We start from the raw sequence: 16,942 nt of genomic DNA on the forward strand, positions 1-16,942 counted from the left end.
GCCCAGAGGCTCCTCCCCATCTTTGCATTGCCAAGAGTCCTCTTGGGCAGGTGGCTTTTCCAGATCACTCTAGTGAGTGCCCTCTAATTGCCCATCTCTTCTCTCCTTCCACCATATTCCCTGGCTTTCCTGTCTCCCTGGTGCTTCTTACCATTGCCATTTTGTTGTTTATGTGTTACAACATGGTTTTGTTTATGGGCTTTCTACATTCCCTGGAATATAAGCTCCAGGAGAACAGGGGCTACTGTTTTTACCTTGTGGAGTCCCTGGGGCCTAGGACCATGCCTGACACATGGAAAATGCTTGAAATAATCAGGTGAAAGAGAAAACAACTGTGCAGGAGCCTGAGAGGGTGGAGAGAGTCGGGGACTTGGGGCATTGTTGGGAGTTGCCGTGGGGCTGGGGCCACCATTCCTCATATCCTCACCTGTGTCTCCTCATAGACACAGAAGAAGAGAAGAAGAGAGGAACTCCAGGAATGGCGACAGTGCTCAAGGAATCCAAAGGACCCAGGATGTCCACCCATGTCCACCTGAGGCCTTATTCTGCAGGAGTGGCCAGTGTCAGCCCCTCAAATGCTTGCCATCCTAGCACGAGATGAGTAAGATGCTGGGGTAAGCTTGCAGCTCACTGTACAAATACCCCAGAGTATTCTGAGAGAGAAAACCACTGTGCTAATCCCTGGCCCTTCAGAGATCTGACAGGACACTGGTCTAGGTGAAATGTTGAAGGTTGGTCTGTGAGCAAGATATCAGCTCCCAGGGCCCTGAGGCCTCGGAGTAGGCCCTGCCATTAGTACACATTCTGGGTTGGCTTAGTCCAAGAAAGTGCTGTCTACAGCCTCGCTCCTGGCCACCCCGTCAAAGGCACTGACCAGAGTCAGCCTGCTCAGCACTAGCACCCCCTGTGCACTCCAGCAGGGGCCTAAGAGGGAGCTGCCAGCCTACAGCACACCCCTTCCCCTTCCCTGCCCCATTTGATGGGAGGTTCCTGCATTCCCCGGGGGCTGGAGCAGTGGCCCAGCTCTGCTGATAAGCAGAACCTTGGCCACCATCAGAAATGCTTTCTTTCCAGAAAGGCGTGACTTGGCAGTCGTGGTCAGATCTCTGTTCTCGGGACTGGCCACAGAGGAAGTCCCTCCAGGGTCGGGACAGTATAGGGTGAAGTGGGGACAAGAGCATAATTCATAGTAGTGTGCTTCCCAAGAGGGAATGGGAGGGGAGGCCAAGCCAGATCCAGTGGAGACCATCTGAACCAAGGGGCACCACCAGACCAACCCCTCACAGGCAAAGCCAGGTTCAGGTCTTGCAAAGCTTTGCTTCAGGGGCAGAGAAACAGTGGACGGGATCAGACCCCCAACTTTCCTTAGCTTAGCTGCACTAAGCTAAATCCTCCATCAGCTCCCAGAAAGGGTTGCTAACTTGCCTCTATGGGTCCACTTGTTGAGTGCTCAGGTCCCTGGGGCACTGAGCTGGGTGCTCCACGAGGAGGAGGGCTGCAGGTTCTAGGTTTTCTCTCACATTCTCTCTGGCCTCACCTGGAGGAGGGCTAAGGGCAAGAGGGGACCCTGCTCCAGAGCCTTGGGTCCTACTCTCACTCTCACAGTAGAAAACCCGTGATTCTGCGCCATGCTGAAGATGGGATCCTACTGGGTCAGTCTAGGGCAAACTCTCTGATTTGTTCCCTGACAGGGAGATTCGGCTGGGGTTGAGAGAGTCTGAGAACCTCAGCCATGGTGGGGAGGTACAGCCTGTCCCCGGGCCCTCCACAGAGTGCCTGAGGGAAGGGCAAACACGACCCGCTCCTGGAGCCACCTACTAACTCCTGATGACTTTGCCACCTGGCTCACCCCAGGAGCTTTGGTTTTGAAATAGTGAAGATTCTTCCTCAGCCACCCTCTGAATGTTTCCAAGATGCCGACAAAACCCAGAAAGCACAGGTCTGTGGCTGGCGGGTGTCCCAGCCTCCCAAGGACAGAATGTTGGTCCTAACAAGTTCTCGTCTCCCCTGTACTTTGCACCTGGCTGTAACTCCCCATCATGGGGAGCTTTAAACTTGACTTTCTTGGGTTTGCTCTAGCTATTGAATGAACTCCTGAGGGCAGGGCCCTAATACCCATTATTCTGGTTGCTGCTGAGACCATCTTCCTACCCAGCATGACAGGGACATCTTACTTGTCCATAACCCCTCCACCCCCACGCACTAGGAAGCAGGTTAATTGCTCAAGTCAACCCCAACAAGGACCCCTAATGATCCCTCTTAAGAACTGTCACTCAGGATCCCACTCTGCTGAGGGGGGTGATATTAACAAATGCATTTCCAAGACACCTGCCCCCCATCCCTGCCCTTTTTGCCCTCCATCTGCTGCTGTGCACCTCTACAATGTCCCTACATCCACATTATGGGAGACACTGCCCAACCTCTGCCCAGGGCAAGGGTATGTGCATTCTAGGGGAAGCGCTTAATTTAAGATTGGAAGTTCTGGATTTTGACTCTGTCCCTGCCCCCACATTTACTTGGTCTGGATCACAGGAAGTGACTTGTTCCTTTCATGTCCAGATCTCTGTTGAAAAAGTAGGAATAAGAATGCCCACACCTTGGGATTGATGGGGAATTCAGGAGAGATGCTATATGACCAAATGCTGTGCATGACAGCCCTGTTCTGCCACTTGCCAGCAACAGTGACCAAGTGCATCACCAATTCCCCTAGCCTCAGTTCCTCATCTGTAAAGTGGGGGTTGGATGAGGTAGAACATATAAAACTGCAACCCAGAGTCACCTCCCCATGAACAGCAGCCTTGGTTCATGACTGTGGAAACCAAGGAAGGCTCCATGAGGACCGGCTGCTGCACATCAGATCTAAGAAATGAATGGAACAGCCAGGGGCTGAGCCATATTTTGCACTGATCTTTTGTGCTGGCTCCTGCCTGGAACTGCTTGTCCCTTGTCGAAGGGCCCTGGGCCTCAAGGGAGACTTTTGCAGGGGCAGAAGCACTAGTCCTGGAGGAGGGCCCCCCTGTCTGGGATCCTCATATCACTCTCTCCAGGCTGCCCTATGGAGCCTACAGTTCAGATCTCTGGAGAAACCGCCCCTTGATTGTCCTATGACCAGCAAGCTGGAATGTGACTCTCTGGATGTGTTTGAGATGGTCATTGCCGAATTGGAGCTGTGGTCAGGAGAGGCCCTGAACATTCCTGAAAAGGGACACTGAGACCACGCCAGGTTTTGGAGCCGGAAGCAAAAACCTAGCAAGGGATGCTTGGAGTCCAGAAATGTGGACTTGGGAGAGGGTGTGTGGTAGAAGAAGGGGGTCTGAGACAGGGGCCTGAAGTTGTCCCTGCAGAAAGTATCCACACTGTTTTGGGTGACAACATCCTGCCTGCACCTCAGCGTCACCATTGCAGGGGCTCCTGCACACCATCGATAAGGCTGTTTGGTCTGAGCTCCAGAGTGGACCTTTGACCTAGAAAAGGAAATGAGCAGGGGAGGGAGAGATAGCTCTCCTTGGGGGCTGGTGGAAGGCTGCTGGGTGATCGGCGGGGAGGGGGAAGTGAGCAATCAGGATTCAGGTCACCATGATCCACTGGCTTAGCTGGGCTTGGGAGCACCCATTTGTCAGGATCAAGGAAAGAGAACACAGGTTGTCTTTGTCACTTCTCATCTCCAGGGCTTGTCAACTCTAGTCCCACACCAGAGTCCAGACCTGCAGGGTCTGCTCCTGGCCACCTCTCCCTGGGCATGCTTTGACCTCCAGCCTCTCTCATGCCATCCCTTTCTCTGCAACTCACACTGCTAATCGTCACCCACTGAGATCATCACCAGTTCACCATTCAAGCCAGCCTCAAGCTCTACCTACCCCCGAGAAACCTCCTCACACCTCTCTAGAGTTGCTCCACGTGGATTTAGCACATATACCAGTTGCGCTTTTCAGGATTCCACTAAACCCAAGGATCCCTGGGAAAGGACGGAAGACTCAGTTGTCTATTCTCTTGGGGCCTAGCATAGTCCTTGATGCACAGGCGACGTCAGGAGATCTCAGTGATTTTTGGTAGAGTGACCTGAAATGAAGGCAAAGGCCAGTCTTATTTGGAAGATGACCCAGAGGGTCTGGGAGCCCCAGGACAGCCCTGAGTTCTACTCTGGGTGATCCAATTTTCCAGGATGCTCCTCTGAAGATCAAGAAATCAAGCCATCTCAGGGCTGGGAAGAAACTTAAAAGCTGATTATTGTAACCTTCAGTCCAATGCATGTGCAGTGTTAGGATCTTTTTGATGCGTCAACTAGGTTGGGCTAAAGCCCCTAGTTATTCAAACCCTAATCTAGGGATTGCTCTGGAGGCATTTTGTAGATGTGATTAAAGTCCACAATCAGTTGGCTTTAAGTAAGGGAGCACAGGTTGGCTCTAGATTAGAATCCAGGCTAATCTCAACAGATTATCCTAGATAATCCACATAGTCTGATACAATCAGCTGAAAGACTTTACAGACCAGCTGAAGAAGAAATTCTTCCCTGAAGAACTTCTCTCTGCGGACAGCAGTGTTAGTATTGGAGAGTTCTAGCCTGCCCTTCTTGATAGTCTGCCTCTTGGAATTTGGACTTACCTTGCCTGCCCTACCATCCTGCTACACACTGCCTCGCGGCACATCTCTTAATATCTATCTCCTACGGGTTCTGCCTCTCTGCTTGAAGCCTGGCCGATACAGGTGACCTCTGCAGCACGTTCACCCAGTGGATGTTTGAACGTGTCTTGTGTCTGGAGCTTACCACCTCCTGAAGCAGCACCGTCCATCTTTGGCCAGCTCCAACTGTACCAACTTCTGCTTTATACGGCCTGAACCAAGTCTTTCTATGGACCCTGCCCATGGGGTTGGCTAAACCTTGTGGGCACACCAGGTCCCTACGAATTTTTCCATCTTTAAATATTCTTTTTCTTAAAACCACAGTCCACACCTCAGGGTTAATCCCAGAAGCTAGGCTGTCAGGTTCTTTAGATCCTTTCGACTCAAAATGCGTGCCCTGTCAATGGCATGAGAAAGGTAAGCTCACGTTTCCTTCAGTCTCCAGTTGGTGATATACCATTGTTGTCACTTTGTCACCTCTTTTATAAAATGGGGGTTTAATTTTCTTTTTTTTAAATGCCAGCAAATATGTGCATTGAGCTAGGGGAGAGGAGGGCAGAGGCCTGCCCACCTGCCCCATTTTTAAAATTCCTGCCCCTAAAGTCGACCCTTCTCTTTGGGCCTATGACTTTTGCTCATAACCACCCTGAGTGTGACATGTTCCATCCTGTGCTGCTCTCCCATTTTAAGGTGCCATTTGGAGGGGAGAGGATCTGCTTCCTGCTGTGACCGGGCTCTGGAGTTCTGACTACTTTACTTCATGATTTGATAAATGTGTGGTATTAAAAAGCTTGAAATGTAGGATGGTAATATGTGGCTGTTTCTGTTTTGGAATTCTTGCCTCCCCTACAATTAATTAATAAAAGTGTGTTTTAAAAGCCTAAAAAAAAAAGTGTGTTATGGATCTACAGCATCAGTGGCACTTGAGAACTTGTTGGAAATGCAGAATCTCTGGCCTGGTCCCAGATCTATGGATTCAGAGTTTGCATTTAAACAAAATCAACCAGGTCACTCTCTCCTATGACAGTTTGAGAGGCATTAACTTAGGGAATTCCACTTGCTGAGCCCCAACTTCATCTGGAAGAGATGACTGAAGCCTGAGGATCACCAGGCAGGTGTCTGCTCCCCCTGTGATCACAGGGGCATGGGGCAGGGGGCACAGCAGGTGGAGAGTAGTTTGTTTAAGGCCTCTCAGGGGGACAGAAAGAACTCAGCGTCTAGCACCAAGGCCAGGTTCCTGTCTTCCGTTTGTGGCAGCAAGCTCCCTCACTAAGGGTGTTTGCTGTGTCACTAGAGATGTAGGATGTGGAACAAGCATGGTAAGGGAGGGACCAGTCTTCACGAAGGGTCAGTGTGGGAGATGTGCCCCAGCTGGGCAGGGATCCCAGACACAGAGAGGCCCATGGACCAGGACACCTCTTTTGTTCTAGGTTGCTGCTGGGGCAGTTCTAGTCAATGAGCAAGTGAAGGTGTGACCTGCTGCCTTAGTCAGGGGCTGGGTGGCTCCAGGTGAGGGGCATGTCTTCTGGAGCCCCCTGGAAGCTGCCCTATTAGGGCAGCTTCTGGACAGCAGACTGGGAGTCGGTGGTGGCTGGCGCTTGACTGCTCTCTGCATTGCCAGACGGGCATTTGTCATGTGGCTCTCTGAGGATCAGAGGCTATCAGAAGGGTCAGGGAACAGGGCTCCGAGCCAGGCTCTGATGGTAGCTGTAAGTTTGGCCCTCAGCACACCCCTTCTCCAGGCAGGTCAAATTCTGATGTCTCTTTGGGCTAAATACTCTGTGACTAGTGCAAAGACCCTGGCTAAACGCTGGTTGCCATCCTTCATCACTGGTGATATCCATGTAGAAGGAATCACAGAGGTTTCCTGGAGAGGAGGTGGCATGACCCTCCCCGTGCTGTCATTTTATATCTGCAGGGTTCTGGGCAAGTTCCAAACTTCTCTGAGCAGGTCAGCGTTGGAATACTGGTGGTGAGGAGCACAGGACCGCCCCTGGCCTGTTGCAGGCGCAGGTCAGTTCCCTGTGCCCAAGGTGCGGATGGAGGGCAGGTGGGGGTGCCCATCCCAGGTCTCTGCTGAGCTTTGCTCAGACTGAGAAGGGTCTCGGTTAAAGCTTGGTTTCTCCACTTGCTGCTGGCTGACTGCAAGGAAATCATTTTTACATTTTTTTAAATTACAAAATCAACTCCCAGATCCACCGTTTGTGCTGCCAGCTGAAAGCTGTTTATAGTGGTGATTTGCACTACATTCATCTGTGCTTGTTTATGTTTTCTTTGAAAATACTTATTGTGTTTGTCCTGTCCCCACTGTGGACAGGCGTGTGTCTTCTATTTTTGTTTTATTCTCACCCCCACTATCTCCATGCCTCCAGTCTTCCACCATGATGGGTGAGGACTGGACATGCAGGCAAGAGGCATGGCAGGGCCAGAAGACCAAATACACCCACTTTATAGATAAGGAAACTGAGGTTCATAGAGGACCAGTAATTGAGCTATGTGGGACTAGAACTTTTGCCTCCTTGCTCCAATCCGGAGCAGGTTCTCTTACCCTGGGGAATCTCTCTCTCCCTAACTAGTTTTCTGTAGCATCTGCTGAGAGTGGGAGGAGCTATCCCTGAGCCTGGATAACAGGCATGGGAGAAGAGCTGGCAAGTTTAGGGTCGGGGAGTGGGATTGGGAGGATAAGGGGAAGAAACGTGGTAGCTTCCTGGTCCTCAACTCCAGTGTCCCTACCTGTTAGGAAGGAGCAGAGGTAGCTTCAACCATGGTGACCCTGAGGAGATAGTGCAGTTCCCTCTAAGGGGAAGTAATAAAGATTGAACAATAATATTAATAGAATAATAAATACAGATACCATTTATTAAGTGCCCACTCTGTACCAGACTCTTTCTTTGCATGACTCCATTTAATCCTAGGAGGCAGATGTTGTTATTCCCATTTTATAACTACAGAGCAAGCTCCGAGAAAGTAAATAACTTGTCCAAGGTCAGGGAGCTAATGCCAGGGTGGGGGTGAGGAGTGGGTTGAGATGAAGCCAGGCACGCTGGCTTCCAAGTCTGTGCCTTGGTCCTATACCACCCTGCAGAAAGGCTTGTGGGGTTGAGCAGAGAGGCTGGCCCCTGGGTGGGAGGGAAAAAGTGCTGAGTGGGTACTGAGACTATTCCAGCTGGGTTGCCCCGCCATCCCACAGAAGTCCAGAGAGGATTCTGAACAGTGGGGTGATAAGTGCCCAGGGCTGAGGCCTCAGCACTAAGAGAGATGAGGGTATGAGGGGAGCCACAGTGCTGAGAGCTCCTTCCTGGGCACCCAAAGGCCTGGGCCCTTAACCAGGGCTGTGCCCTCAGCTTGCTGGTGACTGTTACACTGAGTATTTGGATGATGGCGAATCTCTCTCCTTTGTTAAAGAGTTCTAGGGTTTGGGGGCTGGAAAGTTTCTTCTGGACTTTCTTCCTTGAAAAGATGTAAAAAGTTCACATTCCCTTACGATCCACTTGTTTGAACTTGCAGACTCAGGATGCTCTGGGCCTGTGGCAAGTGCTGTAAGTCTGTGCTCATCTGGGGACAGGCTAGAAGCCAAGGGAGGGGCAGAACAGAGCTCCTATCCAGTTCCACCAGGTGATAGATCATCTGTTCCCCTGTTTCCTTAGAGCCACAAGGATTCCTGGTCCTGCAGTGGGAGAACAGGCACCTGTGAGCCAGTGGCAGACTCAGGGAGGGCCTGGTGCTGGGCACAGCTCTGGCACATGGTCCGGTCTGGCCAGGGGCCAGGCTGCAGGGGAGCAGCGGGCTGGCTGTAGAATGCTAGAGCACGAGGCTCTCTCCTGGGGGGTTTGCCAGGGAGCAGTCCAGCCTTGGCTCCTCAGTGCCTTAAGACACCAGGGTCTGGCTGGATTCTTGAGGTGGAATAAGAACCAGTGAAAAATGAAGAGTCAGAGAGGCCCATTGAGTCTGGGCAGGTGCCTCGCTTTCCAGCCTGGAGGCTGTGGGGGACTCATTTCTATGCAGAGCCTGTGGTTCCTCAGCTGAAAACTAGGGGTAATAATGCCTATCTTGGAAGGTCGGTGAGAATTAAATGAAGGAACACAAATTAAGTGTCCGGAAGAGCCTGCCAAAGAGTAGATAATAAATGGAGGCTGCCATTATTATTGTTGTGCTGTTGCTGTTAATAAAAATAACAGGGCTGGGGTGGAGCTCATTGGTGGAGGGCTTACCTAGCGTGCGTGATGCCCTGGGTTCCGTGCCCAGCACTGCAAAAAGAAATGAATAAGCTAACAAATGGATAAAGAGGCATCCTGAAAAAGTGGAAGGAGCAGGAGCCTGGGAGTCAGATTTTGCCCCAACCCCCACCCCACCACTACTCTGTGTCTCCTGTCACCCCTCTGATTCCTTATCTGTAAGAAGAGGGGGTGGTACCAGCTGATCCCCAGACCCTTCCTGCTCTGACAGCCCCTGGCTATGAATAGACCAGGCTGGGGCCCTGGAGGAGTTTGATGACTCAACAGCTAGGGAGGGTAAGGCTTCCCAAGGAAAGAGTTTCCATTTGCGTTTCGTGAACTTGGGGAACAACAAAGGAAGGGTTTCCTGGCAGGGAGGCCAGGAATGAGGGAGCAGGAGGAACCCTTGCAGCCAGTGGAGACTGTGACTAACTAGGTGAATGACTAAGTCCAGCCCGGCTGACCTTCAACCAATCAGGGCTGTTCATGAGCACCCTGCAAGCTGGCATCACCCAGAACACTGTAGCTCTGCCAGGCCCAGCTGGGTCTGGGTTTCACAGCATATGGAGGCAAAGAAAGCAGCCAAGAGGCCAGCAGGGAAAGAGCACCGAGCTAGAGTCAGAAGACCCAGCTTCCGGCTCTGACTGCGCTGCTCACCAGCTGGGTGGCTCCAGGGGATCCTCTTCCCTGACCTGACCTCCCTCCAGCTTCATCTGTACAAGGGAGCTAACAATACCTGCCCCACTTCATCAAGTTGTGAAGGCTAAGAACCAACCATGAGATGAAAGCACTGTGATCACTAAGGTACCGAATTCATGGGAGTTTGTCATTATTCCATTCCCATGGGACTCCCCGTGAGAGGCTCCAAAGCAGGTGTACAGGGGCTGCTGCCCTTGGGTTTTGGGTCAGGATCAGTTTAACAGCAATCCAACATAAAGCCCATCACCGCCGAGGGAGAGTTTGCTTAGAGAAGAATCCCTGTAGACAGCTTCCTGCTAGGTGGCAGAGTCACAGTGGGAGATGACAAAAAGCCTGGGATGGTCGGGCAGGGCAGAGAGTGCCAGGATGGGGACCCCTAGAACTGGGACGATGTTCCGATGCTGTCTTTCTTCTTGCTCAGCACTGTATAAATAAATAATTGCCAGAACTGCGCTCTGCTTCTAGTCCCAGCTTTTAAGCATGTCTCTAGGTGAGGACCACAAGCACTTTGGGAAAAAACGGCAAGGATGGAGGAGAAGGGCGGTGCCCTCTCATTTCTATATACCTTAAACCCATCAATAATGTTTCCTGAGTGCTCACGGCTGCTGGGTACCAAGCTGGAACTGGGAGCACAGTCGTGGGACCTACAGGCTCCGCTCACATGGAGATTAATTCTAGTGTGCTTAAAGAGACAAAACACACCTTCTAAAATGTGAAGAACCATTCAAATGAACCCACACTTGATCTCTTAGGAGGTCTTAATAATAAATCCTGTGGTTGTCCACAGCAATGGCCTGGGAGGCTTTGCAGAGCAGTTAGGATTTAAACTGGACCTGGATGGTTAGCTTGGACAAGATAAATAGAAGACCTAGAAACGGCATGCCAGACATGCACACTTAAAGCATTCTCAAGGGACAGTCTGGCTGTGGCAGAGACGGATCATGTAAGCAAGAAGTAAGAAATAAAATCAGATAGAGAGGTTGGAGCCAGGTATAAGGGTCCTTAAAATTGGGGATAAGGAGAATGAGCCAGATCCTGTGGGCAGTAAGGACTCTTGAGGGTGTCTGAGGAGGGAACTGGTGCAGTGGGGCTGTGTCTGGGAGATTTTTTCTGGCAGTCCTGTTCAGGTGAGTGTGAGTTCTTGGGGAAATGAGAATGGAGGTAAGAAGTTCAGTCGGGAGGTCACTGTGGAGCTGGGGACCATGGTCTGAGAAAGAAAGGGGGACAACGAGCAAGCACTGGTGTGGGAAAGGCAGAGGGGAGGCCCAGCCCGCCGTCAGTCCAGTTCGCCAATAGCTGAACAGCTATTGGAACTCTGGCAGGTAGCAGCAGGTGTGAGAGGAGAGATTGCAGACCAAACCTGGTCTGGTCCTTTTCATGCTCTTCTTTGGGCAGGTCTTTGGTCTCCAGAGAGCTGCAGAGCCTTGGAACAGAGTTCTGCAGTGGATAGAAAGTGCTCAGTTCTGCCTTTTACCTCCTTGACTCCTGTTAACTCCCAGGAAAGCACTGCCATCTTGTCAGGGGCCATGCCAAATGGCCATGAGCCCCTGGGAACTCAGCCAAGGCAAGGAGGGGTTCAGGGAGAGAAGAAGGATTGGAGATAGATGGAGGAAACAGCTCCTGGAGGCATCCCAATGGGCTTTGGAGGCAGGTGGGTTTCCAACCTCAGAATCCAAGCACATCAGGGCTAGGAGCCCTTGAAATCATTTTGGCCAGATTCTCCATATCTGGATATCAGCCTGAGACCCAAGCAGGGAAAGGTACTTGTCCAAGGTCATACAACCTGTAAGTGATGGAGCTGGGATGGAATTGTAGGGTCTTGGGAAAGGGTAAAGTGTTTAATTCTGTCTAGCCACTTGAGTAGCACCATCAAGGGCCTTACTGGAGATTCCTTTCCTGGACATCCATTTGTGTGCTATGCTGTGTGTGTGTGCATACACACACTTGTGTGCACTCTTGCCTTGTGTATATCTGTGCCTATGCTGTCAGAAGATCTGGTGTGCATGTGGCCCCCTATACAGTGATCGACACTGGCTTAGTAAAGAGAACTGGAGCCATTCCTGTGAGGTAACTATTTTGCTGGGACAGTGGAGCGAAAGGCTGACAGGTCTGGATCTGGCTTCCAGCACCAGCTCTGCTGCCCTGAGAAAATCACATGCACTGGCTGGTGGTGCCCAAACTCCTGGAGCTGGACACACACACACACACACACACACACACACACAACAAGCAGCACTCACAGCCGCAATTACAGGGTGTTCCTGGCACCCAGAGTGGTCGCGAGTGTCGCGGAGTGTCGCCTACCGGCATCTACGTGCCGCCCTGGAGCCCATCAGGTATAGACACTCGGGCGTGGAAGCCCATCCGCCGCAGGGACACGAAGGAGTCGCGCGCTCCCGCTGTTCACACTCGGCGCCTTGCTCCAGGGCCTAGCCCGGCCACACCCCTCCTCCCCGAGTCTCTGCCAGTCGTTCCTGCCCCTCTCACACACTTCAAGTCCCCTGGGGGGTCCTCGCACAGCCTGGCGGGGCCAAGTTAGGGCTGGCCTGGCTGGAGATGCAGGTCCGGAGCCAAAAATCGACGCCTTCTCCGAGTGCCGTCCCCACAGAGCAGACTCGCCGGGCTGAACTCGGGTTGCTGGAGCGTGGGGTTTGGCGCCCAGCCCCTCTCCGCCAGAACCCCCCAGGCGCAGCAGGCTCCCGACTGCCCCGGGTCCCCGCCCCCCGCGCGGAGAGTAGTTACCGATGGTGGTGATGACGGTGATGGCGAAGTAGAAGGAGCCGGCGAAGCGCCACTGCACGCCGGCCTTGTGCGGCTTGAGGCGCAGCACGACGCGCTCGAGCTCCTCGTAGCCGCCCTGGCTGAGGTTGTAGCGCGCCCGCAGCTCCTGCTGCCGCAGCTCCAGCCGCTCCCGCTCGATCATCTCGGGCTCTGATTCCAGCGCGTCGAAGACCGCGGCGCCCACCAGCAGGTAGGTGAAGGTGCACACGATGAGAGCCAGCGTGCGCACATTCTGCCGCTTCATCGTTCCCTCCGGGCCGCCGCCGGCCCCCCGGCGCCCCCGGCCCGCGCCCTGGCCGCCGCTGCTGCTGCCCCGGAGGCGGCCTGGGGCATGGCTGCGCTCGCCGCTCTCCGCGCCGGGCTCCCGCTCCGCGCCCGGGGCCGCCGCCGCCGCCGCCGCCGCCGCGGAGCTGTCCCTTCAGCACCACCCACCGCCCTCCTCCGCCCGGCCCCGCGCCCGCCCCCGCGCCCGCCCCCAGCCCGCCGGCCGCCTCCTCCCGCCAGCCCTCCCGCCCAGCCAAATAAGGACTGGGGAGCCGCGCCGAGGGAGGGGGGCCGGCGCAGGGGGAGGGAAGGGGGAGCGCGCGGGAGAGCCCGGGCAGGACCCGGGGAGGGAGAGGGGGAGAAGCAGAGCGCCAGGGGAGAGGGAAGCGCGCGAGAGCGAGCGCGCCAGCCCCAGAGCCAGCGAACACTAGACCCGGAAACACTGATAACTACAGAGAAAGGGGAAGGGGTGTGTGTGACCCAAGGGGCAAAACCAGAGACCCAGAAAAAGGAGAGGCAGGCAGGAGACTACGTGGGCAAAGGACGGAAACAAAGCCACAGACTTGAGACAGAGATACCTGGAGAGCTGGAGATAAATAGATGCCACAGAAAGAGAGCAAAGCAAGGAATGGGAAAGGACAGGCAGAGAGCCCCTCCCCCACCGCCCACCCAGATCACAGCATGTCATCGCTGGAAGGGACCTTGGCCTTTGCTGTCCTGTCTCTTATTTGGGTGAGGAAACTGAGGCACGGAGAGGTGAGGTCAAATTCAGGGCTCGTACTGTGTTGGTGACAGCACTGGAACTCAGCTAAGCTTTCCTTTCCACAGGCCACACTCCCTCCCCTTGGAGCTCAGAATGTCTCAGAAACAAGCAGGGCCCAACTGCGGACCTGGGCGCACATGAGCCCACACCCAAGGGAAAGCTGCTCTCCTGAAAAGGGTCCCTCCCCAGCTCAGTACAGCCTCCAGAATTGGGTGAGGAAACACAGGTTGGTAGCTCAGCCTACTGCTCTGCTCCTTAGGAGCTTTCAGGCTGTCACGTCATTCATGCTTTTGCCCTGTGCCAGTATGCCAGGCAGGGCTCTGCCAGAGATAGCTTCAATGCCACCTTGGGGCATCCTAGAAGGACAGGGATTTGGGGCCCAGATCAGGAGGTTCTGGCCTGGAGGGGCTGGGGCAGTTTCCCTGTGCTTCAGTATCTTCATTTGTCAGTACAGTTACTGCTGTGGTGAAAAGAGGCCGTGGGACCTCAGGCGGGGTGTCACTGCTCCTCTCAGAGCCTCATGTCTTCATCTCCTCCATGAGGTGTCATGGCAGATGATCCCACAGTCCTTGATCAGCTCCTGCAGCTCTGGACTTGGATGAGCTGAGCCAGCAGAATGATTGGAATGCAAATCCCAGTGCCAAAGAGGGTCCAAAAGTCCTTCATGGGACCCTGGCATAAGCCGTGCAGATATGAAAGAGGCCCAACGCCCCTTACTGAGGACGGCTCAGGAGGCAGCCAGCCAGAAACGGAGCACCATCTGCCACATCCTGGGCCAGGCTGTCACTGCCAGATACCACTTTCCTTCTCCAATGGCACCCAGAAGTGCCACCAACCATTCATTCCTCAACCATTCATTCCATAAGTATTTGTCATGCATCTGCTGTGTGTTTGGCTGGGTGTGCTATATTTGTTATCTCTAGTCCCTACCTTAGTCCTGAAAGACAGGTCCACCTATGCTCATGACCATTTTATAGATGGAGAAATTGAGGCTAAGGGCAATGCAGACAATCATCAAAAGTCACTCAACTTCGCAGCTTCCCAAGGGTTGTGTACAAGTTGGCTTCTATGCACTTATGATGTGTTGGTTTTGGGTTATAATAACCCTAGAGACCAGTCCTCCCAAAGTCTACCTTGCTGTATAAGGGACTTGCTAGACCTACTTGTCAGAAGGAGAATGCTGTATGTCCAGGCTTTGCTTGTTTCTGGCTGCCAAGACTGATTGCTCTACAGATGAAAGGCGATAATATGAGCAAAAGGGCTTTGGAAAAAGGTAAAAGCTCTCTTTGGGGGCAGGGCATTCATTATTAATTATGATAAAGCTTGTTCTTACCGCGTTTCAGAACCGGAAGGATCTTTAGAGATAATCTACTTCAGCTTTCTCATGTTACAGATGAGGAAACTGAGACCCAGGGGTGGGGTTGTTGAAGGCTGAGCAGTGAGTGGGGCGAGGCTAGGGGGAAGCAGGGCTCACACTCCCTGGCATGTGGCACCCATTATGGATGGGACCAGGGCACTTGTTAGTGGGGAGCATTAAGACATCCCAGGAGGGCAACCTAGATACCCTCCTTCCCAATTCTCTTCCATCCTGGGAGAGGGAACTGGAATAGAGGAGCCATCCAGGCACAGTTTAGGCTTCTGAATGGCCCCGGGGACTTGAAGGCTGCATGCCCTCTTGACCTGGGTTGGCTTATGACCAAAACATAGCAGCCTATCTTACTTCCTTCCATGTGGGACTCCTTGGGTTTGCCCATACGTGCCCAAGGCGAACCTGTCTCTGCCTACTGTTTGCTGTGGCATTTGGGGTCAGTCGCTCTTCTCCCTGTGGCTTGGTTTGCACATCCATAAATGGGGTGGGGGTTAGACTGCCTTTGTTTACAACATTCCAGGACCTTCCTGGGTTGCTTACATCTGTTTTCCCAGTTCTCTCAAGAATTAGGCCAACAAGGGAATAGCCAATGCTTTGAAGACTGACAGAGTTAAGATCAATAGTCTAGAATTTGTCATTAGTTGCTGTATTTGATTATACACTAAACATTATACATGATTACTTTCCAACTTCATCTTTTACTCCATTTTTCTGTAAACTCTAAACACATCTGACTATTTTTATCCTTCACGTAACTCATGTGGCTCTCATAAGCGAGGATGCTGGTTACTCCTTGCCTTTCCCATTTGACTGTCAACCTCTTATTCAGGCTTCAAGACCCAACCTGGAGGCCACTCTCTGCATGAAGAATTCCCCAGTTGCCTCCCATCAAAACCACTGGTTTCTTTGTTCTTCCACAGACTTCTGTGTAAGCTTCAATTCAGCCTTACCTCTACCTAGTAGATTAACTGTCTCTTTAATAGTTTTCTTCCCACTGGCTCACTGTTTTTTCCAGGTGGAGACCCTTCTTACTCTTGTTACCTTTCCCATAGTGCTTTGCACATTAGAGCTGCCTTACATTTCCTTGGTACTTAAGTGAAGGTTTGAAGAATCCTGTAACTGCTGGGTTTGAGACTAGCAGCATCAGTGGGAGAGGGGCACAGAGGACTGAGTCTCAGGCAGAAAAGCCCAGCAACCTGCTTCTGTGACTGTGGACAGACACTTCTAAAACCGAAGCAAGCTCTGTCAGCGAGAAGGAAGGAACAGACAGATACAAATGTCCCAAGGCCCAAGGAAGCATGTCATGCAGAAGAGATATTGAACTGGGACTTCAGAGGCCTGGAGTTCAGTGCCAGTGCTGCTGGCACTGATGTGTTGGGAGGGCCACATGGCCCATCTGCGCCTCAGTTTGACTATGTCAAAAGGCCCCTTCTCACTCTGATATTCTGGGACAATGGGAGCCCTGGTCCTTTAATCAGCAATGCTCATTCTACAGTGGCTGAGGATGTGGCCTGAAAAGTGGCAGGGAGAGGGGTGCGCAGAGATCCCTAGTCATTGCTTCTCAGTCCTGCTTCATGGGCTGTTTTGTTGGAGGCTGGGGCAGTACCAATGAGAGAGGGAGTGGAGGAGTCAACCCTGAGTTAGATGGGCGAGGCTCAAATTTCAGTCCCATCAGTTATGAGCTGAACTAGAGCCTCATGTGAATTTCTGCTCCACCCCATGTCTAGACCAGGTATAAGCTCCTGCAGGGTAGGGACAGGCCTTACTCCTTTTGGCACCCCCTATCCCTTAGCCAGAAGCCAGAGCAGAGAAGGGCTCTGCAAGCTCTCCTCTATCTCTTTGTGTCAGGTTAGCTGACTTAGGTGGGTTGGGAGGACCTGGGACTCACCCCAGCATCATCAGTAAGGGGCAGGCCAGAAAAGGAGGAGCAGGACCCAGGAGCTGCTGCAGAAAGACGGAATGGCTAACACAGACCGCTATACCAGGAGCTCCAGCTTCATGCTTCACTTTGGTGAGATTTAGGGTGCTCTGTGTATGATTGAGGTGTTTCTCAGTATATCTCTGCAGGGAGAGACGTTGGGGATTAGCTTGGCTTTACGGAGCATAACTGGTCCCACTGCACCCGGCTTGCGTTTGTCAAGAGACACTGTTTGTTTAACATCTCAAGCCCAAATCAAACACAAAAGGCAACTGTTAGCAAAGCGAGCCTCTGGGGGCTGTTGGGAGAGAGTT

General features: G+C 52.7%; 2 protein-coding genes across 9 annotated transcripts in view; one reads left to right on the forward strand and one right to left on the reverse strand.

Moving 5' to 3' along the window:
* KCNK3 (potassium two pore domain channel subfamily K member 3) overlaps positions 1-12,694 on the reverse strand; it is a 36,185-nt gene extending 23,491 nt beyond the window's left edge. The window contains exon 1 of the mRNA XM_079111088.1: positions 12,276-12,694. Coding sequence (XP_078967214.1) covers positions 12,276-12,558 — 283 coding nt within the window. The 5' untranslated portion in view covers positions 12,559-12,694. The remainder of the gene's footprint in view (positions 1-12,275) is intronic.
* Positions 1-16,942, forward strand: part of CIB4 (calcium and integrin binding family member 4) — a 120,412-nt gene that overhangs the window by 15,366 nt on the left and 88,104 nt on the right. For 3 of the 8 annotated variants that reach the window (XM_079111092.1, XM_079111095.1, XM_079111098.1), the window contains exon 1: positions 8,294-9,638. The gene's annotated coding sequence lies outside the window, so the exon portion shown is untranslated. Of the gene's footprint in view, positions 1-443; positions 6,572-8,293; positions 9,639-11,744; positions 11,870-12,366; positions 12,505-12,912; positions 13,568-16,942 lie in introns of those variants that run through there. The other 5 variants (XM_079111093.1, XM_079111096.1, XM_079111094.1 and 2 more) reach the window with 5 other exon arrangements.

Source organism: Sciurus vulgaris, assembly GCF_902686455.1.
Source record: "Sciurus vulgaris genome assembly, chromosome: 14".
In the NCBI taxonomy this organism is placed as follows: domain Eukaryota; kingdom Metazoa; phylum Chordata; class Mammalia; order Rodentia; family Sciuridae; genus Sciurus; species Sciurus vulgaris.